Genomic DNA, 24,289 nt, shown 5'->3' on the forward strand with positions numbered 1-24,289 from the left:
GGCTGGGGCTAAAATAATCCAAAAGAAAAAGGCAAAAGATATCCATGGCTCACAAATGGGCCGGGTCCTTGCAGCCTCATGTAGGGTAAAGCCCAATAGTCCTTGGGAGGAAGATCTGGGCTCCTTATCCCTTGCATGTCCGAACAACCCTGGCTGAATCCCAGGGATTCACAAAGAAAAGAAAGGAAAAGCTGGTCCCTCTTTTTCAGCAGAGGGCTCAGTGTGGCTGGTGCTCTCAAGCAGTTTTCTCAGTAGACAGCCTGTTGCCTGGGACCAGGGAGCGCTGTACTCTAGTGCAGTTTTTTTACCAGATGCCACCCAGCATGAGCCTGGATCCCTCCTTTTGAGGATCCATCCTTAAAAGATTTATGAGCTCTTTAACTCCTTCACTGGCGCAGGAAGCTGCCCTGACACACTGTGCCACAAGAAATTCTCAATTTCCAATTAAAGGAAGCAGCTATTAGCAGTGTAACCAGTGAGAAGTGACATTATGAATAAGCACTTTGCTGTAAGTAGATAAGATTGGTAGCTGAGAGAGGGGATCAGGCAGGGGTGAAAGTAAATCGAGTGACTTATCGGTACGCTGGGGCCAGCTCAGGCCCCTGGAAGGGGTGGGGCCTAGGATGGAAGGGGAGGGGCTGAGTGGGTCGGAGCCAGCCCCAGCCCACCCTGTGAGGTAAGTGCCCCCCCCACTCTTTCTCCTCCCCCTTCTCCCCTCCCCCACCGGGATAGCAGCAGCAACCGGGGCTCCGGGGGCTATTTAAAGGGCCCAGGGCTCCCCTGCTTCTCCTGCTCCGGTCCTTTAAATAGCCGCCAGAGCCCCACAGCCGCTACCACAGGGTTCCAGCAGCGGGGCTCTGGAGGCCACTGCTGGGAGCCCCAAGCCCTTTAAATTGCCCCCTGGGGAAGCCGGGCTGCTCCGGTATGGTGCACCAGCTCTTGCGTACCGGCTTACTTTCACCTCTGGGATCAGGGTACTTTTCACTTGGGGAATTGGGGAAAATTAGATCTCTAAATTTACCTTTTAAGTTAGAGGACCAGAAGGAAAGCAAATAGAAAAAGTGCAAAGGGGTGTTTCTAGGGAATAAATGCTGACAGAGCTGGGGCCCATTTGGCTGCACACTTGGCAGGCGAGGCCTGATAACTGAAGCAGAAACATTGCTCATATAGGATTTTAGTCAATGCCTGAAACTTGAGCTAATCTCCATAAAATGTGCATCTGCTGGTAACTGAATGCAAGAGGGAACAACACAAGAGAAAGGAGACAGACATACTTTGAAGTTTTTGATTCTGCGCTTTGAATCCTCCAGCTGCTGCTGTAGAGAGCCCACAATTTCCTTGTATTTAGTGTATCTCTCTTCAATTATCTCCTTCTGACGATGAGATTCCTGGAAACACATAAAAAGGTCTGACTGTTTTTGTAAGGTGAAAGAGTACCTAAAGAAAGAAACCCAGTCTACTCGTGTAAATAAGAGTATCGCTAATAGACATTCAAAACAGTAAAGGCTGATTAAATACTGGCATTCAGGGCTAGAAATATAGGAACTTTATTGCACTGCTGGTGATAAAGGTGTAAGAGACTCTCTACAGAACCCGGATGTTAAGATGAAAACAATCAAATTAAAAAATAAAAGGCTTTTTCCCCCTTGCTAATAAATATTGATTAATCAATGATTCCTTACAACTTTCCCCAAACACTAAATCATATCATGGAATTCAATTTATTTCTTTCATGGGGGAAAAACAAAATTAGTTAGGGGTATTTAGATAAAGCTGCTTTTGTGTAGCTCAGAAAGAATTTTTTTTTTATAAATTACGGTACTGATTGCATACGACTCCAGTTAAGATCCATCATATTTTTGCTGCTAGGGAGGAGCTCTGTTGGAGAGGTTGTGGGGAAAAGGGAACATACTTGCACATGTGGTGGTTGTGTCCAGGAATTAGACAGTTTGGAGAGGAAATTATTGAAGAGATTCACTTCATGTCAAAATGCCAGCTTCCTAGAGATCCCCATATCTGTTTACCTAATGCTCCAGTAAAGGATCTACATTTTAAATGGAACAATAAATTAATTTATTTTTTATTGTTAGACTTCGTATTGCACAATATTGGAAAAATGTGACTTCTCCTTCTAGGGAATTGTGGTATAGTAAAATATGGAGTGTCCTTATAATGGAAAAACTTTCACAGAAAGTATGTACACAAGAGAAGCTCCAAAAAGAGGATAGGTATTTAGAAATGTGGTCACCCTTTTTAGAGTATTCAGAGGAGGAGGGCTCCCCTGCCAGCAAGCCATAATCTTTAGTCAAATTCCTTGAATATTACCCTGATCCTGAATAAGTAAAGTACAATGTCATATGTTAATGTTTTATTGTAACTTTCCCTTAATACATAAAAAAATAAGAAAGATGTTCTGAGGGTACTATCTTACAATGCCTTGGAAATGAAAAGAAAAAAAAAAAGCAACACAGACGTGATAAATCAGCCAATGCACTACGTAAATGAGTCCGTGTAGTGGGGTGCAACAGAGGCTGTGAACCGTAATTACAAAGAGAAGTGCCTACTTTTGCCCAACCCCACCCTCCCACTGACATATGGGGGACAACTAACATTAACCTTGGAAGGAGAAAAACAGTGTTGAAGCGCTTAACTTGTTCATCCTACAGCAAAGTGAAATTTGCTGGAAGTGTGCTGTAATATTCTAGGACTCTGCTGTACTTAGCAGGATCTAGAAGAGAGATTCTTCCCCATAGTATGGAAGCATCATTTTCAAATGTATCATTTCAAACTGAAATACGAACAGAACCTCAAATCAAACCCTACCTTCACAGCAAAGGGATAAAAATCTAGCTCTCTATAATACTGCAGTCAGATAGTTATTGTGGCTTAATGTCGGAAAACACTCAATAAAAGCACAATTTTCAAGCATTTAAATGACAACCACCACCTACATGGCATACCAAGTAGGAAACATGACAGAACTCACATTTAATAAATATAATTTTGTCTTCCTATATAAAATAATCAAAAACCTCCAGCATAAGGGACCAAATACTGCCAAATTCATATTTGAAATTTGTACTTCAAATTGTACCAAGTGGCAAGTTTTCAAACAGGGTTATATAGACATACAGTACTAGAGATAGGCCGGAACTAAAAATCTGGATATGGACTGAACCCTGAGTAGCAGATCTAAATTACGTATCTGCAATCCATGGCAGATTGACTTGGAAGGAAGAATTCTATATACAGACCCACGACCACCATTTTCTACAGTACTTTGGTGTTTTTTGGAGGTCTCCATTCAAATACAAATCAGAAACGACACTGCTTAGCTTGTAGGATCTGATAAAGTTGTAGTACAGCAGAAATATCCCTTTGAGAGCACTTCTCTGTCTTGGAAAATGCACTCTTAGTAAATATGTGAGGCTTTTTCTTAAAAATCCAGTATTTGTAACCATTCTTTCTTGAGGTGTTGGGTCAGGGAAATAAGGGTGGATATTTATGGTCAGAAAAACGGCTACACAAAAATGCTTACTCAGCCGAGGTTCTCCTTGAATTAAAGTCCATCTATTATGATTAAGGCTCCGTGTCTGTCATGGATTCATTGATTTTCCACAACCTCTGTGACTTCTGCAGTGGCCAGCGTGGCTGACCCCAGGGCCAGTTGCTCAGGTGGCTCTGGGGACAGCCCAATGGCTGGTGCTGGAGCGGCTCTGCAGCCAGTTGCACCAGTCACTGCTGCAGCGGCCCCTGGGCCAGACGCACCAGCCACTGTTTGGGCAGCCCCAAGCAGTGGCCAGTGCGGCTGACCTTGGGGACTGCCTGAGCAGCGGTCCTGGGCGGCTGGAGCAGCTACTTCTTTGCAGCCCCCAGCAGCGGTCTCAGGACGGATGAAGCAGCGGTGAGTGGGTGGCTCTGGGGGCGGCTACAGCAGCCAAGCAGCTGGTACAGCTGGCCCCGGGCCCCTCCCGGGGTCCCTCCCCCAAGCAGTGCCGCTGCCACCCCCCCCCTCGCTAAGATTTAGTCATGCGTATATGTCATAGAGAAGTCACAGGCCGTGAGTTTTTGTTTATTGCCGGTGACCTGTCCATTTACTTTTACTAAAAGTACCCATGACTAAATCGTAGCCTTAATTATGATATCATTATAACTATTTATTATTTGCATGACTATACATCCTCACCAAAGCTAGTGGCTTCATTGTGCTAGGTGCTCTACAAATCCATAGTGAGACAGCCTCAGCCCCAAATATCTTAAAATCTAACAGACAAAGGGAAGGAGAAATTAAGTAATGCTGCCCGCATTTTACCAATGGGGAGCTGAAGCACATAGAGATTAAATGACTTGCCCACAATTACACAAGATGTTTGTGACAAAGCATTGAGTGAAATCAGATCTTTTGAATCCTTATTCAGTGATTTCACCACAAGTTCATCATTTCTCTACATACTTGACTGAAAAAAGCAAAGTTTTCCCCACCTTTACTCACAGGTGAATTTGCAGAGTCAACACAGCTACTGAAGAGTAAGCTAGGGTCTAATCAGGCACACATTTCACCCAAAGATTTATTAACTAAGTTCCAGTCTCAGAACCTTCAGTACTTATGATGATGATTATACGAGTCAGAAGGAACTCAATTTCACATTCAGAACACAGGTTTAATTTTCAAAGCTGGTAGTTACAAAAAAAAAATCAGATTTGTAAACTCGGTAAATTTGTTATGAAGTGACTGAGAAACAACATACATAGAACCCCACAAAGCCATTTTTATAATGTCACTTTTCAGAGCACAGCTACACTTTAAAAAAAAAAACAAACTAATTTTTCCTGGACCACATGAGTTCCACCAAGTTTACTGGGTAGAGGTTCTTCAGAAAGGACCTTAAAAATGGAGGTCCTGACTGTTCTATGTGGATATTACCCAACTTATTTCACTTGTCTGAAAAGTCTGCCCTGGTGACTCTCCCTAAAATTTTCCCTCTTCACATTTTGTGCAGAAGGGTTTGCTCCCCCACCCCAACACTGGCTACATTTCAGTGCTGATGTGAGTAAATATCAGAAACAATAATTGGAATGAATGCTTTTCCCTTTGGTAATCTCACAGTGCTTTACAAATACTAATTGCCCAACCACTCCAACTCCTCTGTGAGATAGGTATCATCAGCTTCACTTAACAGACAAGGAAAGTGAGGCACAGAGAGGTGCAGTTTCTTGCCCCAAATCACATTGCCAGGATTAGAGCTCAGGAGTCTGATGCTGATCTTACTCATGCTGGGGTATATCAGAACTAGAGCTAGAGCAAAATTTTCAGAGCAAATAGTTTATTCACCAAAAAATACAGTTTGGGCTGAACCGAAACTATTTGCAAATTTGATTTGAATTTGCCAAATATATTTGGAGCGTAAGGTGCCATTCACAAAACTACCAGAGGAGGTGGTGGTTGTGGTGTTGCTGGTGCACTTCTTCATAATTTTTAGCCCAGTGGTTAGTACAATCATGTGAGATGTGGCCCCAGGTTCAATTCCCCCCCTCCACCTAATGTGGAGAAGGGATTTTAACTAGAGTAGCCCCAACTTGCAAGAGACAGCCTAACCATTAGGCTATGGGATATTCTGTTGTGGGTCTCTCACTCTCTCCCACTGAAGGTGTTCCACTTTTTATAAACAAATTATGAAATACTATGAATTGCTACTATGAATAACAATGAATAGTCATTGGGCCAGTGAAAAAATGTGAGAATTACTCTATAGCTTGGTGGTTAGGACACTCCCCTAAGATATAGAAGACTCTAGTTCAAGTCCCTACTCCAATTACTAGTTAATTATTCATCAAAAGTGGAAGAACTTCAACAGGGAGAGACTAAGAAAGACCAGAATATCCTATAGTTCAGTGGCTAGGGTGCTCTCCTGCAATGCATGAAACCCAAGTTCAAATTCCTGTTCCACATCAGAAGGAGGAACTGCCAATGAACCAAAAAAATCAGTTATTCACCCAGCTCTAATCAGAGCTCGACTGAAGACAACAGACATACACTGATGTAAAACCAAGATGAAGTCTGAATCAGCCCCAAGGTCTCCTAACTCACAGCCTTGTGCTTTAAAGACCAGAATACAGTGTCCCCCATAAACATAATGTGTGCAGTGCTTGTGGATCTCTCAGTATGAAAGATTCTATATAGAAAATAAATGAAAATTAATATGCATTTTCACTGATGGATGTTTTAAATAATTCAGATTTGAAAGTTTGTTTGAGCTATTGGGTTCCCAACTCTACTTTCGAAAACAACAACAGGTTTTCAGAATAGAACTTCCTAATTTTGTGTGGCTCTCATGAATGTAAAAGAATTACAGCACAGCAATTTAGCCATTAAGCCCCAAAAGATCTAATTGTAGGCTTACCAGCCTTGACAGGCTCTCTCTTAACAATGTCAGTATGTCCCCATGAGTCAAGACAACCATATATCTTTATTTGACAGCTGTGCTGTGAAAAAAAACACACTTTTCTAGGTATTGGGTCAGAAACCAAGTATAGAAACTATACAGGAAATTTACTGCAAACATCAGCTATTTCTACTCACTTTTCTGGATTTGTTGGGAAGATATGTTAAAAACTGGGATGAATGGATTTAATAATTCAAAGTGAATTATTACAGATGATGGTTAAATAAGAGCTAACTGTATTACTGTTGTTGTTATTATTTGTTGAAATCCTAAAGTCCTTACACAATCAAAATTCTTATTGAAATCATCAAGTAACTGAGTAAAATCTGAAGGACTTTATGATTTGACCCATTATTATTCCTACAATGCCAAAAAGTTGTGTAGTGCTTCACATGCAAAAGATGATGGCAAGGGCTGTGTAAGCCAAAGAATTTATAACCCAGGCTGTATGCCAGGTTAGCATGTAAGCATTACAACTCCACTCAGCCTCTCCGTATCGTTACAGCTAATCAATTACCAATTGCTCTTCAACCTTCAAATATAATTTCTAAACTCCCTTCTCTCTCCCTTTTGTGCTACAATTTAACTCTGTAAAGTGCTTTAGGAAATGTTTTGTCTGAGATAAAAAGTGAAGTACATAAAATAAAGTGAAATTCTGCTTACCTCTCTCAAAAGAGTAGTCTTATTAAAATCAGTGGGACTACTTGCCTGAGTACAGCAAACAGGTTTTGGCCATTAAATTGCATTGTTCTGTATTACTAATGCATTTCCCTTCATCATGCACAACAATCTCTCTGTTAATACACCACTAAGCCGGAAAAACGAATAGCACAATGCTGCAAACAGTCTAAGGATGAGACTGAGACCACTACATTCATTCTGCTGGGACCTGATTCTGCAAAGCTCATCAGCTTCTGTGGAACTTATGCACATGCTTAAGTGTTTTGCTGAATTGGTGCCTTGTGACCTAAGTCATTCTTGAACCTTGGAACTGTCAAACAGAATGTGGAAGATCTGGAACACATATTGTAACCTTCCAAAGAACGCACTTTGCATGTAAGAGTTGCACTCCTAAACATTGGAGTATACATTAATAGAAAGTAATGATAGCATTTGATGTTCAAGATGATGTGACAATGTTCATCAATTTGGCATACTGAACTTCGTGCTTGATTTTCCCCTCAATATATGAGGATGTATCTACCTAACATAATGAACAAACTTGACTCTCAAACAGCTTTTATGCTTATTATGCAGTTTTCACAGGCTTATCAATAAATGACCTGAGTTATGAAAGCACAGGCACTCAGCAGGATGTTATGTCTATACAAAAATCAAACAATAACCTGCCTCTTTCTAATTATTGATGCAGAAGTTATAATCACTAATAAAAAAGGCACCACATCAACCTATTTTGAACAAGTCAGTAAAGACTATAGCAACAGTCCTTGAAATAGTTTACTCAATTATCTTGGCTTGCCTAAACTGAAAGTTTCATAATGTAGTCATATAACTTAAAAACTAACTTTATATTTGTGGCTAATCTAAGCACTATACCCCAATGTACAAACACTCTTTTCCCAACCTACGTATTATATAATTTTTTTAATGTTAGCTTTAATAAAATTTTTAAATCTGTTCTTATTCCAGTATTTCCTTACCAGTATAAAGTTAAACTAATTCCACGATTTTCAACTAATTCCTCAAGAGTAGGAAATAAACCCCATTATTACTATATGAGTTAAAATTGGAATACTGTAGTTTAGATTTCATTGTATGTCCTTTAGGTGATAGATTTCTCTTTGCACATCAGGAAGTTGTCAATTATTCTCAACAATTCAGAAATACTGAGAGACAAGTGAAAACTTTCTCACTCCAAAATCTCTGAAATCTTCCAAAAGGCTCAGTTTCTCAGGAACAGACTCTAGATGGTCCAAGGCCATTCGGGTACTCTGAAGAATAGAACACAAGAAAAAAGAAGCATTATAAAAGTTTGATAAATGCTTTCAACCCTATTCTGAAGTCTGAAACACTAAAATTCCCTTTACATGTTGTAGCCTCCAGGATTTATGTAAATATCTGTGTTTGTGTCATTAAACTACTCAGTGTAAAAATAATGTCTACTTACAGCTAAAAATGACAACAGTAATGCAATTGTCAACAAATTGCTCTGTTATCATGAGCATCTATAAATAATTTTTCATCAATTTCTTGATTGCAATGATTCTTATTCACAAGGGCTGTAATTTCTGATTTTCATCTTATTATTAATTATCATCATCATCACCATCACCATCATCATAGCCATAGCATTTAGCAGACATAGACCCAGACCCCATTGTGTTAGATTCTGTACAAACAGAAGACAGTCCCTGCCCCAAAGACCTTAAAAGCTAATTTTAAGACAAGAGACAATAGATTAATACTGACAAATACAAGAAAACAATGAGACAATATTGGTCAGCATGATAGGTTGTGGTCTCAGGACCCCAACAGCTGAAAACACGGTACAGCTTTTGTAGGCATCCTAACAAAGGAAAGTTTTAAGGGGGTTTTGAAAGAGGAGAATGTAATAGCTCTATGGAAGTTTACAGGGAGCTCCTGTCAAGCATGAGGGGCTGCATGGAGAAAGCATGACGGAGCTTGTTTAAAAATTTAACAAGCAGACAATGGAGACTGGCATCATAGACCAAATGAGGTGCGAGTCAATCTTTTGATACAGAATGAGAGATGATAGGCAGGGTAGGGATGGGTTGGGATGGGTCCTGAAAGCGCAAACAACTAGCTTGTTTGATGTGACAGAGAGGAGGGAGCCAGAAGGAGGAAGCAAGGAGAACGGTGATGAGGTTAAAGCAACATGCTAGGAAAATGATCCCTGCAGAAGCATTCTGACTGGGTATGAGTGAGGCAAGAAAAGGACATTGCACTAACTGAGATGTGAGATGATAAGAACCTGGATGAGAGTGTTAGTTTTGTAGAAGCCCTCTACACCAACATTCCACACAAAGATGGACTACAAGCCGTCAGGAACAGTATCCCCGATAATGACACTGCAAACCTGGTGGCTGGATTTTGTCCTCACCCATAACTATTTCACATTTGGGGACAATGTATACTTTCAAATCAGTGGCATTGCTATGGGTACCCGCGTGGCCCCACAGTATGCCAACATTTTTATGGCTGACTTAGAACAACGCTTCGTCAGCTCTCGTCCCCTAATGCCCCTACTCTACTTGTGCTACGTTGATGACATCATCATCATCTGGACCCATGGAAAAGAAGCCCTTGAGGAATTCCACCATGATTTCAACAATTTCCATCCCACCATCAACCTCAGCTTGGACCAGTCCACACAAGAGATCCACTTCCTGGACACTACGGTGCTAATAAGCAATGGTCACATAAACACCACCCTATACTGGAAACCTACTGACCGCTATACTTACCTACATGCCTCCAGCTTTCATCCAGACCACATCACACAATCTATTGTCTACAGCCAACCTCTACGATACAACCGCATTTGCTCCAACCCCTCAGACAGAGACAAACACCTACAAGATCTCTATCAAGCGTTCTTACAACTACAATACCCACCTGCTGAAGTGAAGAAACAGATTGACAGAGCCAGAAGAGTATCCAGAAGTTACCTACTACAGGACAGGCCCAACAAAGAAAATAACAGAACGCCACTAGCCATCACCTTCAGCCCCCAACTAAAATCTCTCCAGCACATCATCAAGGATCTACAACCTATCCTGAAGGATGACCCATCACTCTCACAGATCTTGGGAGACAGCACAGTCCTTGCTTACAGACAGCCCCCCAACCTGAAGCAAATACTTACCAGCAACCACACACCACACAACAGAACCACTAACCCAGGAACCTATCCTTGCAACAAAGCCCATTTCCAACTGTGTCCACATATCTATTCAGGGGACACCATCATAGGGCCTAATAACATCCACAATGAGCCACACTATCAGAGGCTCGTTCACCTGCGCATCTACCAATGTGATATATGCCATCATGTGCCAGCAATGCCCCTCTGCCATGTACATTGGTCAAACTGGACAGTCTCTACGTAAAAGAATAAATGGACACAAATCAGACGTCAAGAATTATAACATTCAAAAACCAGCTGGAGAACACTTCAATTTCTTTGGTCACTCAATTACAGACCTAAAAGTGGCAATTCTTGAACAAAACACTTCAAAAACAGGCTCCAACAAGAGACTGCTGAATTGGAATTAAATTGCAAACTGGATACAATTAACTTAGGCTTGAATAAAGACTGAGAGTGGATGTGTCATTACACAAAGTAAAACTATTTCCCCTTGTTTATTTCCCCTCCTACTGTTCTTGTCAACTGCTGGAAATGGCCCAACTTGATTATCACTACAAAAGGTTCCCCCGACCCCACCCCCTCCTGCTGGTAATAGCTCACCTTTCCTGATCACTCTTGTTATAGTCTGTATGGTAACACCCATTGTTTCATGTTCTCTGTGTATATAAAATCTCCCCGCTATATTTTCCATTGAATGTATCCAATGAAGTGAGCTGTAGCTCATGAAAGCTTATGCTCAAATAAATTTGTTAGTCTCTAAGGTGCCACAAGTCCTCCTATTCTTTTTATGGGTTGCTGAAGGGTGCACATTTTTAGTACAAACTGGAGAAAACCCTCTATGACTAGCTGCCTTCACCACTTACTTGCCCACCTCCTGGAGTACAGCAGTGAATCAGAGCTAGTGCAGAAAGCAGGCAGAGCTCGCTGCCCCTCCCCTCAAAAGCCCACACCATTCTGATGGAGGAGGGGAAGAGCAGAAAGAGCACAGTAGCTCAGAGCAGCTACGCTCCCACCTCCCCAGCCTCTCCTGGGAACAACTGGATGGCTCCTCTGCTCCTCCCCTCTTCTTCCCTGCAACATGAGGCTTGGAAAGGGCAGAGGAGGATGAAGAATTCTTGGAGCTGCCCCCCCAGCCTGGAAGGGTCAGAAGGGATCCCTGCTGCAGGCCCCCCACTAGGCCTAGAAGATGGATGTGAAAAAATCCATGGGCTGCAGGAGGAGCAGAGATGAGGCTGGAGGGGGCAGAACAGATGGGAGGGCTGAAGGGACAGGATTGATTTGGGCACTGGGGTCAGAATTGAGCACTGGGCAGGGAGATGGGCAGATGTGGGGATCATGATCCCCTCCCACTTTTTTCGGAGCTCTTTAAGCACTTGATGTGTGGCTGGATAGAATAGGCCATATCTTAGTGATATTATGCAGAAAGAAGCTACAATTTCTTTGTATTGTAATTATAATAGTGAAGTGGATTTAACAAAAATATTATTTTGTATATCTGCAACAGAAGTGTGTGTGTATGTACACCCCCACCCCCAAGAGGAATGAATCACAGTCATTTTTCATAAATAGAAACATTTACAGTTAAGAATTATGCAAAGAATATGTATAGTCAAAATTTTATATTTTTTGCAGTAGAAATATATCTACTAAATATTGCAGAAAGTTTCGGGCAGTGAATCAATAGCAGGATACATAGGCAGCATTTCATCTCTACGTCAATGGTTCAAATCTAACCTATAGCAAGTTGAGCACAATTGAAAACAAGTGGGTGGTAAGATCCAGGGAAGGCGTGTGGCTAGGTTAGATGGTGCATGCAATAATACTGAGCATCTCCTCAGCCTTCCTACTGACCAGGTTCCTCTGGAAGTTCAAAGGCTGTCCCTTCACTACTTGCTGAAGGACACGTAGAAGCAACATTGCTTTTTGAGTGAATACTTCCTTTGGCAGAAGAGGTCTCACTGGCACATGGAGGTATAAATTACCGGTACATTACTCTGCATCGGGTTCTTTTACTCTAGTTCCTAATCTGCAAAGAACCATAAACCTTATTACTGCTGCTGCAAGCTGAAGTATAAACCAAAACTAAGTAAAACCCCACAAGCCACACAAAATTAATCAATTACAAAGTCAAATGACAACATGCTCTGAAATCTGTGCAAACTGGGCAAAAGGCCTTCAACTAAGGAAGCTCTGCTGCTCATCCTGGAGAGTTCAGCTCACCAGACGGCAAGACCATCCTATCTAGGTCCCAGACCAAGCTTTTAGAGTGACAGTGACACCTTTAATTTTACCAAGATACAAAGAAAGAAACAAGTGGATAGCTCTAAGCAGGGCTATTACATGTTTAGTGCAGCCTGCCCCAGAAGGCAACAATCTACATCAGATGAAAGGTCACCCAAAAAGTCATAGAAGCAAAATAACTAATGCATAAAAACTTTATATGGTCAGCATTAGGAAGGAAAAGGTACACTTCCTTGGTCAAACAGAGATTTAATATGGCTTTACAAGCCTCCTTTATTCCCAAAGAGAATCAATCTGTATCAGACTGAAATATAGCAAAAGGTGCAGTTCTTCAACAGCATAGTTGGAGTCAAACCTCAATCACCTAACAGAGATAAAAGGGTCTCTAATGACAAAGGAGCAATGGAAGACACACTCAGATGGCAGCCCGAAAGCAGTTGCTATTTGCATTGCACCGTACACCCACAACAAAAGACAGTTCCTGTCCCAGACAGTTTAAAATCTCAGTAGTACCAAACCTTACTATAATGTGAAGACGAAAACATCAAAAAATAGAATGTGCAACAGTTTCCTAACTATACAGATAAAAAGATTTAACAAGGCAATATTCTAAAGGGAAGCAGGCCTGTCTCATCTTTTTCAGAGTACTGTTTCTCTTTGTGAAACTGCATATAACAAATAAAAACAAAGTGTGGTATATGCTCAAAAACTCACTTTCTAGGTCTAATAACAACAGTCTTCAGGGTATAAAATTATTATTTTTTGCTCAATTTAAAAAAATCTGGAAAAAAGTCCAGGATGTTCATCTGCTCAGCTCATAGAAAGCACACTAGTAATAGCTCTCCCTCAGAAAAACAAAGTGTCTTCTGTGACCCTCATCAGTGTATTGGTGTCAGCCAAACAGGAGATCAGCAACTGTATAATTCAACTAAAGCCATATTCAAAACTTATCCGAAACAGAGAAAAGAATGATTACTTACCCTACAGTAACTGTGGTTCTTTGAGATGTTGCTGTCAGTGCGAATCGCACTGTAAGTGCATATAAGTCTCACAAGCATGAGATCAGAGTCTATTGAATAGCAGTATCCATTGGGGCTTTGCAAGCACTGCATGGCTTCTCATGCTCCAATGCAAGGACATCAAAGTTGGAGCAGCTGCAATCCTCCATCAGTTCCCCTGCAATTCAAAGCCCATGTTCACTGAGGTCTCTGAAAGCAGGAAATGGAGGGCTGGTCAAATAACCGCAATTACTATAGAGTAAGTAAGTGTTCTTTCTCCTTTGAGTGTATGCCAGCATGGATCCCACTGTATGTGATAGGCAAGTAGCACCCTCACTGGATGGTGGGATGAAGCATTATCAGCTGCATCAGCTGAACCATGATTGTTGTACTGCTTTCCCAAACTTGGCATCTGCCCTTGTGGCTAAGTCCAATCCATAATGTTTGACAAAGGTCAGTGGGTTACTATGTGTTGCCACCTTGCAGATTTCAGAATTTGGCACATTTCTGATGCAGGCAGAGGATGTTGCTTGAGCTCTGGTGGTATGACCCTTGATGTTCAGTGGGAGAGGTACAGCAGCCAGCTGGCAACACAGAAAGATATGTTGCATTATCCACTTAGATATTAGATGTGATAAGGTGGCCTGGCCTTTGGAATGGATGGCTATAGCGAGAAATAAATGGGGAGACAATATGATTAGTTTGGTTCTGTCCATGTAGTAAAGTAAGACTCTGGAAACGTCGAGCATCTGTAACTTCTCTCTCAATGTTAATTGGGTATTGGGAAGAAGACAGGCAAATTGATTGATTAATTGAGATGGAACTGTGAGACCCCATCTTGGGGATGACGTTAGGGTGAGGATACAACATCAATTTGTATCTATGAAATATCATGTAGAGGGGGTCAGCCAGAAGTGCTTGGAGCTCAATCACTCACCTAGCTGAAGTGACAGCATCAAGGGTGACCATCTTCAGAGTGAGCTGAAGTAAGATGTATTCTGACAGAGGATCACAGGGAAAGCACATGAATCTCAAGAGGACAATGTTGAGATTCCAGGCAAGAGAAGGTTCTCTTATTAGTGGATAAGTATGTAGCAGGACCTTGAGGAACTTCAGTGCTCTGGGGTATAAGAAGAACAAGCATGACTGTACTGGCATATGGTAAGCAAAGATTGCTGGAAGGTGGACCATAAGGCCAGAGTGTTTCAGATGCAGCAAGCAATGGAAGATCTTTGGTACTGTAGCCTGCCTAAGGTCCATGCCCTATGGAGAGGTCCAAATCAAGAATCTCTTCCATTTTGATGCACAAGTCCTTTTGGTGGATGTCTTCCTGCTCTATAACAGGATCTCCTGGACTTCTCTAGAACAGTCCTGTCTATGTTACTTACCCAGCTAACATCTGGGCAAATTAATCAGATGCAGTGACTTTGCGTCTGGATAGGCTATCAGGCTGGTGCTGTGCAAGCAAATCCAGGGAGTGGGGGAGATGCATTGGCAGCTGACAGGATATCTGTAGCAGGTGTATTATCCAAAGCCATCTCTCTTGGTATGAAGCCACAAGAATGATTGTGGTTTGTTCTCTTTTGATTTTGGAAATCACCCGATGAATCAAGGGAATCAGTGGAAAGTTATAAAGAAGGCCTAGGTTCCACTGCAGAAGGAAGGCATCAGGCAATGAGCTCTGGCTCCTGTCCCCCCCTGGAAAAGATATTCTGGCATTATCCTTGGTCTATCATGGAAATCTCACAAATACGGAATTTCAACTTTATGATGGATCTCCACAGGGACCATGCATGATTGGTCACTGGTTGTTTGCTTAGGAAGTGTCTTATCAAGTGGGGTGTTACCATGACTAAATATTTTGTAAAGACTCTCAGTGTTCTGAAGAGTCCAAATGGCAGTACCTTGTACTGATAATGATTTGGCCCCAGTATGAATCTCAAGTACTTCCTGCGGGCCAAGTGAATGTGGAAGGATGCTTCCTGTAAGGTGAGAGCCAATAACCAATCTGACCCTGGAGAGATGGAATGACAGAAGCAAGTGTTACCATCCTGAACCTGAGGAGGCATATGTATTTGCTTTGGAGTTGTTTGAGGATGGGACGATGAAGTATCAGGAGTTAGAAGCCTTTTCCCTTGTACTCCTGTGATACCTGTAAAGTGCTGAGATAAAGCAATGAGGCCACTTCTGTATGTAATTGGATTGTCGTGAGGTGTGAAACAAGAGGCCCATTGGTGGTTCACTACTCTGTGTCAGCAACTGTTGTCAGGCCTGACATACTCATTACACTTAACACGTTGTTGTCATGATATATACCCAAAAAGTGGCATGTAATATCTCACTGGAAAACTAACTCACTGATCCTTAATATTTGTGTAATATATGTGAAGGATGTGCACAATGAATTATAAATATGTGATAGAATTATGTTCTTTAAATGTGTTTGACAAGCAATGCATAAGCCCCATCTGCCCTAGACATAGGAATGCATATTTACTTGTCTGACCAACCTGGTCATCAGGCACAGACCATGAAAGCACATTTACAATCAAGGTAGACAAAGCCATCATGAGAGCAAGCGGGAAAAACTGACCACCTAATAATCTTGATGGGGATGGAGACTGCAACTCCAGGAAGCCTTCCCTGCCTCTTGAAGCAGGGTCAATGACTTTGGGAAGATATAAACAAGGACAGAAAGCCATTTTGGCATCCATCTCTTGAAGGAACAAAGAAACCAGCACTCTGGTTCTGTAAGGGTGGATCCTGGATGCAACAGCTAGTCATGCTGGAAAAGTTGCTGTAAGTAGGGAAACCATCGTGAACAAGGATCATATAATTAAGTTTTACTCTTAGAAGTGTATTTTTACTTTTGTTTTCTTTTAACACTTTCTATATTTATTCCTTTTATTAGTTATCACTTAAACCTATGACCTTTTGTTTAATAAACTTGCTTTATGTTTTCTATAAACCAATTCAGTGCTTTGATTAAAACAGACTATTTGTTAACCCTAGTTAAGGTAATCAGCCAGGGGGTGCTCTCTTTTTACGGGAGCAGCGAACTTAACTTCTGCACGCGTTCAGCGAGAGAGCTGGACACTCCAGGGCAGATGGTTTTGGGGAAATTTGGGACTGGCGGGTGTTGCGGTCACCCTGTAAAAAGTGACTGGGCAGTAGAAGCCAGGATGTGACCTGCATGCTTGTATGCTGGCTGTTAGTGTCAGGGTGTGAGCCACAGCTGCATTACATTTAAGGAACCAAGAGTTGCAGGGCAGGTGGTGACACAACCTCTTACTGTCTGGGTTGAACATCTGAGCATCACAAAAGGGTCTCTGAAGAGGAAAGGGGAAGGGAGGTGGGTAGTAGGTAAAGTGGAAATGAACAGCATTGCCTTGTTGATGATGTCTCTAACCCATGTGTCTGATATCACAGTGGACCAAGCTCAGTGGAAAGGGGCAAGATGGCTCTGGAGGGTAAAGAGAGGGTTTCGATCAGCTCTGGTGTGTCTCTAAACACTCTTATCAAAGCAGCTGCCTCTATGACTGTCAGGTAAGTAACAGAGAAAGTCAAGGATGGATGTCTGCGAAAGTACTGGGATCTTTCAGGAGGCTGACATTCAGGTTGTAGGCCCATAGAGTATGACTGTGACCTTTGTCTCTGTTGGGGCTGATATTTATAAGATCTCAGGTAGAGAGCTGGAGTGTAAATCCCTAAGGACCTTAACATAGCCTTTGAGTCTTTCAGGAATGGAGCACCTCATTGTTCTTTGATCTCAAAAGGCAGGAACTCAATGGTGGATTGTTCCTTTTGGGTATCGCTGACACTAGCAGCCAAGCATCCATGTCATCATGGTATCTGTGGCCATCAACCTCATAGCCATGTCATCCATGGCTGTTTGCGGTGCCATGCTTGCAACTATTTGACCTTTTTTTTTTTAAACTCCTCCCTGTACTGAGGTGGGACCTTTGTCAGGAAGGGAGAGACCTCTCCCACATGAGGAAGTTATATTTCATGAACAAGGCCTGGTAGTTCACCACCTGGAGATGAAATGAGGCCAAGGAGTATGCTTTGCACACAAACAAGTCTAATTTATTTGAGTCTGTGCCCTTAGGAGTATCTTATGAAGATCTGGATTTCTGCTGGACTCTAGATACTAGTGAGGACTTTGTGTTTGAGTGGACATAAAGATGTTTGAAGCCTTTTAGAGTCTCCTGATATCCCTTTTTGCAGGCATTCAGAGGTCGGAGGAAGAGTGGCCAGGGTTTGCCACAGTGCCTTAGTTGGCTCCATTACGCCCTCATTGATGGGCAGGGCAATCCTGGCCCAAGTAGTGCAGCTGAGAATACCAAACAGTTGGTGGGACTTCTCTTGGGTAACTCTGTTGATGCACAGGGTCTCTGCTATATAGGATAGAAACTCCTGGAAGGCTTTGAAGTCATCACCCGGCAGGGTAGGGACTGGTGTCATTACCTCATCAGGTGATGAAGATGACAACTCTGGGTGGAGCTGAGGATCACTGCTGGCTTTCCATTAACTCCATCTGCTGGAGGGTAACATCAGGCTCTGGTATTACAGATCTGTCCAGGAAAGCTGATGGACAGTAGGATCTCACCCTTTTTCTGGATACGTGAGAGAGAGATCTGCTCTAGGGCATGTACAATGATGGTCCCCAGTAAGGTGGGTATGGTCAAGATGGCACGCTTTAGGAATCTGGCCCAGTGCCATTCCTATTTAGCCTGGGGCAGCACTCTTGGCAAGGAACCATCAATACTGTTCCAGGTGTCCCCCTCTGAAGGCAAGGGAGAGGCATCTCTGCTCAATGCCGATGAGAAGGAGTAAACTGGTGAGGGTGAGGATGAGTAGCCCTTTGAAAGGCAGTGCTTTGAGGAGAAATATCAACATGTGAAAAATAACCTGTCTGCTATAGGCCTAAAAAGGGTGTTTGTTTTTTTTAAATAAGGTACGTAAATGTTTACAATATAAATCTAGATAAACTGCTTAATTAAAGATGTTTTATCAAGTCTTGGTGCAGGTTTTCCAAAATACAGTGGGCTCTTAAAAAACTAAAAAATATCAGTAAAAATAATAAAAATAAACTACTTTACTACTATATATTTTTAATATGTTTAAGGTGTTACATGATTCTGCAGAGCAAATTTGGGGACCACTGTCTGGGGAAGACTAAGCATAGACTCTTTAAGTAATCAGAGTGAGTTCAGACTGTAAAGTCCATATTTTGACTTTACACATACAGCATTTGTTTTTATTAGTATCAATAAATGGGCACATCAGAGGGTGTTTTCATTCATACATTGAATCTACACATTTTATGCTAAAAACACTGTCGTTTTGCTGACTCCAAATCACAAAATGTATCTGTAAGTGTTTAATCTACAAACAATCTGTAAATGATTTGGGATCTTAAGTGGTGTATTCATTTAATTTTTTAAAGGATTTGAGCTTATTTGTAAAGAAGACCAGATATAAATTATACCTTAGAAGTGGACAAAGAATAATAAAGGACCTACATTCATAATTATCCATGGTGAAGTAGGATGAAATCATTATGGTATATGTACCTTTTCAGTTTGCAGTGATTAGAGGCAAATGCAGTTGTATAAAATTCACCAGGGAGATGTTTCAATAAAGTTATATAACAAATTTGCTGAAAGTGGGCCAAACATTTGCAGAAAACATGCTTGTTGCAACTCAACATGTCAAATAAAAGTGGAATACTCCCTCTTCTGTTTCTATCACTTGTAGACCTCTGAATTAAGCTGCAGGATGGAACATGCATGAAGATGCAGTTGATGATGCACATTAACTTGTTCCAGCAAGAAATCTAAGTAACTGCTAAAATCAATATAATTGAATTGCTCAGAGTAAATCTGATACATTTTAATTTAAAACCATGGATTTTGTCTTTTCACCTGATATTACTGTTGCATTATTTTGCCTGAGTTTCAAAATCTTATTTGAAAGGCACCATGGGTACAGATATGGAAAAACCTATACAAGAAAAAATGCTCTCAGATAAGTGAGCCACTTCTTGAAGCTGGAAGAATTTGAGGACATACAATACAAAGAAAAGTGGTGAACTGTGAGACTGAAAACTTACCATAACAAATTGTTTAGAAGAGATAATACCAAAGAGATGGAAAGGAAAGTTAAGTGTATATTCATTCTAATCAGGTGTAAAATTCTTACTGAATATTTCCCGGAGGTGCCCCTCTCCTCCCACAACATGCTATAAAAACTCCAGGGGGGTTGAAAATATTTACTGGAGCTCTGCCCTGGACAGCTCTGGCTGAATTTAAACCCTGATTCTAATTATCTTTGAACAGTGAGCTAATAAAAGTTGGTCTTGCAAAATTCAAACCCAAAGTGAGAAATATTTTTGATAACAAGTGAAACATTTCTTTCTTTATCGTCACCAAAATGGGAATGGTGAGTGAGCAGATTTTGAACCTGGCTGGTAAATTTTCATGATAATTTTGCAAGGCTTATCTAAGCCTAGACAAAACTGGATTGTATATTTCTTATTTTCAGATGAATGTCTTGTAATTTAATTTATTAAGTCCTATTGAAAATGTTTTAAAGTCAAATTATTGATTTACCTTCAAAGTTCACGTTAAGAACACGTTAAAGAAATAAAGGAATTATTTCCTCATACACCACATCTGGTTCTTTACTGCTCAAACTCTTATAATTTGCAAAAATTAAATTAATCAAAAGCACACTCTGTTCTCTATACCTCCACCCTGCAAACAATGATATGGTAATCACATCCTGATTAAGTGCTTTCCACAGATTTTAATGTAGAACTGTTTTTATATCTGTAAAATACCTAAATCAAGTTTTTCAAACTGGGTCTGACTATACCTTTCTGTTTCAGGTTAAAATTGCCCAGAAGTATCTATCAATCTCTAAGCATCTCCCTCATTAAACTGCCCACAATTGCTCCTCTCCCACAATGAAACTGTACTCATTCATACTGCATGCTTCATTTACAGTAGCCTTATGTTCATCAAAGCCTTGATTTTCCACTCCATTAATTTACGATGAGTTGCATGGTTTGCTACTTCTTCCCAGAGTAGTTTGTGGTCCTGGTCTGTATGTGGGTTTGAAAGGTGGAGGGATATGTGAAAGACACAGCAGATTCTCACCAGCCATCTATCTGCCAGCTTTCATGAATGGAAAAGTTAACTATGTGTGAAACAAAACATCAGCCCCTACTGCTCAGCAGTCATCCTAGGGTATGTCTACACTGGCAAGTTTCTGCACCATAAGTTATACCACTTTTATTAAAATGATGTAATTAAACTGCTGTTACATGTCCACATTGTGCTCCTTGTGACGCTGGAGCGCATCCACATTAGCAGCTCTTGCAACGGCAAACACAGCAGTACATTGTGGTAGCTATCCCACTGTGCAACTGGCCATAGGGTGCTTTGGGAAGGGTTTGCAATGTCTCATGGGGCAGGCACAGTGTCACATGATGCAGGTTTCCCAATCCCATTGTTCCATGGGCATCCTACTACATTGCCAGCTGCTTTTCAATTGAAGTGTGTGTGTGTGTGGGTGGGTGTTGGTGTGTGACAGAGAGTGTGTTTGTATATGGAGGGAGGAGGAGAGAGACAGTGTGTTTTGGGGGACAAAGTGTGTGTCAGCATGCTGTAAGTTCAGACAGCGGCAGGAAGCAACCAGTCCTGAAGTAGGGGGTGGGGGAAACCCAGACATCGGCCCCCACCTCTCTCTCTCTCTCTCTCTCTCTCTCTCTCTCGCACACACACACCCCTCTGTGTTCAACAGCACAAGCATTCCACATTAGTGGTTTGCTTTGTGTTCTGGAGCATATCAGCACAGCACTCAACAGTTGTCAGAAACGGTGCTTTGAAAGAGGAGGGGCGCATGTCTCCAGGGCAGATAAGTTCAAAACAATGAGCAGAGCAGTCACTTGAAGCATTATGGGACAGCTCCGGAGGCCAATTACAGTGCAGAAAGCAATCTAGTGTCTATACTGGCAACAGAGTGCTGGAGCCTCTACGCAAATAGCCTTATGACTCTCATCGAGGTGGGTTGTTTTGCAGCGTTGCAACTGAGGAGCTTCTGCGCACAAAGTGGCTTGGCAGGGTGTACACGCCTGCAGTTTGAGCGCAAAAAGCTGCTTTACTGCACAGAAACTTGCCAGTGTAGACAAGCCCTTAGAGGAACAATACCTTTCAGGAACATCCCATCACATGAAAAGGACTGTAAAACTACTGACTTTGAACAAAAACACCTTACAAAATTAAACATCTTTTGTTTTCTTGGTTTACAAGCCAAATCAAACTTTAAAAAGCTTTAGTTTACTGTATACGTTAACTCCTTTATCTTCCTGAAGTACTAGACTTCCAAACAGCGAAGCAGCTTTCATTTGAGATTTAACTTTCATGTGGGGCTGAATTAAAGCTCACTGGGGGTCCTAGGCACAGCTCACATGGAGCCCCCTTAACATCAGGCCTATGCCATTATCCTGCACCTCTTTGGAGTGGCAGCAAGTTTTAGAAAGGGCAGTTCACACGTCTTGGATCTCATGTTTCAGACTGTTTGCAGACTCAGGCAGGCAGCAGTTATACTCTCTTCATGTTTTAAAGCTTTACTTTGCATCCACAACGGTTTTATACTTTTAAAAAAAATGAAAACTCAGATTCTCATTTTAAAAGCCCTCAAGACAGCATTCAATTTATATATGTTAATTTAAAAAGAAGTTCAAACTCCACAGAGTAATTTATGATCTGAGTTGCATAGGATAACTTGTACACTCCCAAATGTATCTCATTTTGAGGCACAGAAGGCACATAACATATGTCCCACAAGACCCTAGGAAGACATTTTGGGGATGGGGGAATGGAAAAAGCAAAATAAACAAACCAAAGAGAGGGAGAACTGCAATAAAGAGGGAGGCAGCACAAAGAACAAGTCAAAGAGAGGGAGGGAAAGAAGAAAAGAAGGCTAAGCTTTTAGCTGACCCATAGAAGTGGTGTGACAATGATTTAATAATATGCACAGTAACCTCCATAATATGGATTAAGTGCTGCATTTATATCATTAATGACTACACTCTTCTCTATTAAAAGAGTTTAGAGTTTAGCCACACAGAACAAAATGCTAAAAAGAATGGTGGAAACACCTGACACAGAGGGCAATTAAATGCTGCTAATTATTTTCCAGAAAGCAGCAAACTATGTGCCATAATGCATACAAGTAATCCTGAAGAGAGCAATCATGTCTGTCTGCTCATTATTTAGCAGGGAACAGAGGGTACTGATACAGTGCACTGATGGTACTGATAAGTGGAAAGAACTCCAATTGTACTGATAGAAGCAGCATCCATGTTAATTTACTTAAAAACACACTGTTCCATTCAGTTAATGATATTAATCGTTTCTGTTTTTAAAATAAAAGTTTATTTATTTTTTAAGAGGCATTAAGTTCAGACAGAGTATGATAAAACGAATTACTCATTTTCCATGACTTCATATAAACACTTTGATGTTTAAAGTGCATGTGAACAGTTAATCCTCCTACACTGATGTATCCTCGGTGATAGGCAGCTGTGTGCTGTCCCCAGGGACAGATCTAAATCAAAATCAGACACTCTATTTTATTTTTAGTCTCAAAGCCACAGTGATAAACATAAAAATAAATCAAATCAGGTTTGTATATATTCCACCTAAAGTTTGGTTTAATAGCTAATACACTGAATACACACACACAATAAAACTTTACTGACTGTCATGTTTAGTGTTGCTTTCTTTCCTGAGATAGGTAAAACAAATGACCAATCAGTAGAATTAGAGTTTTTTTAAAAAAAATTAGAGACAATTTAAGCACCAGTTAGTTAATCCCCAAAGACTATCCATAAAAAAGATTAAATGTATGCATAATTTTAAGTGACACCATGTATTTCAGCAGGCAATTACTTATAACTCATCTGGAAGACATAATGTAAAAGGTGACCCACAGGAGTTTTTTGTTAAAATGAACTAAGTGTAAAGTTGCATGTTGAATACCCGACTAGCAAAATGCACCTAACACACGTGTGATTTTGAAGGTCTCTTTTTCTTTCCATTTAAAGACCCCTAAAATTGTAGAGTGCCAGATCCAACACCTAAGCTAGCACTAGGATGATGATGTCTCAGATCCACTATGGAACTTGTCTGGATCATAGACCCAGTATAAAATATGCCAGGTAAATGGTGTTTTACTATATGATGTGGTTTTGTAGCTTTCCCATTGCTTCAGATCACAAAGAGTCTAATTAACAATGGGGATAGGAAAGACGGGATTTTGCAAAAATACACCACACAATGTAAAAACTTACACTTAAGGTACCTGACTGCTTATAGGCTAGCTCATGCACCAGACAAGTTCCATGGTAGCTGAGACATGCTATGACCCAGTGACCCATGAGTTTAGGAGGAGCCCACGATGGAAATAAAATATAGTTCACTACACTTTAATAGCCCCTCTTACTCATCTTAATTGTGCATTTCAGCACAAAATAGTACAATTGATTTTGAAAAGTGCAGTTTACCTTTAAAATAAGTGAAAGAAAGAGCAAGAAAGTGAAGATAAACAACTCTCCATAGAAACTTGTGAAGTTACACAATGTATGAGTTCAACTGGCATTTGTCACAATGGATTGTTTTCACTGATGCTTAAATGACTTGGAACTTTTGTTACGCAAAAACTGTATTCATACACATTAAAAACAA

General features: G+C 41.1%; 1 protein-coding gene across 6 annotated transcripts in view; it reads right to left on the reverse strand.

Annotated features, from left to right (window-relative positions):
* Positions 1-24,289, reverse strand: part of CEP128 (centrosomal protein 128) — a 446,273-nt gene that overhangs the window by 32,986 nt on the left and 388,998 nt on the right. For 5 of the 6 annotated variants that reach the window (XR_012159510.1, XM_073349335.1, XM_073349339.2 and 2 more), the window contains 2 exons: positions 8,318-8,395; positions 1,275-1,388 (listed from right to left, as the gene is read on the reverse strand). Coding sequence is in view for 5 of the 6 variants with exons in the window: in XM_073349335.1 (XP_073205436.1) it covers positions 1,275-1,388; positions 8,318-8,395 (192 nt within the window). In the remaining variant the exon portion in view is untranslated. The remainder of the gene's footprint in view (positions 1-1,274; positions 1,389-8,317; positions 8,396-24,289) is intronic. The other variant, XM_073349338.2, reaches the window with a different exon arrangement.

The sequence above is a fragment of the Lepidochelys kempii genome, chromosome 6, assembly GCF_965140285.1.
Source record: "Lepidochelys kempii isolate rLepKem1 chromosome 6, rLepKem1.hap1, whole genome shotgun sequence".
NCBI classification, from domain to species: Eukaryota; Metazoa; Chordata; order Testudines; family Cheloniidae; genus Lepidochelys; species Lepidochelys kempii.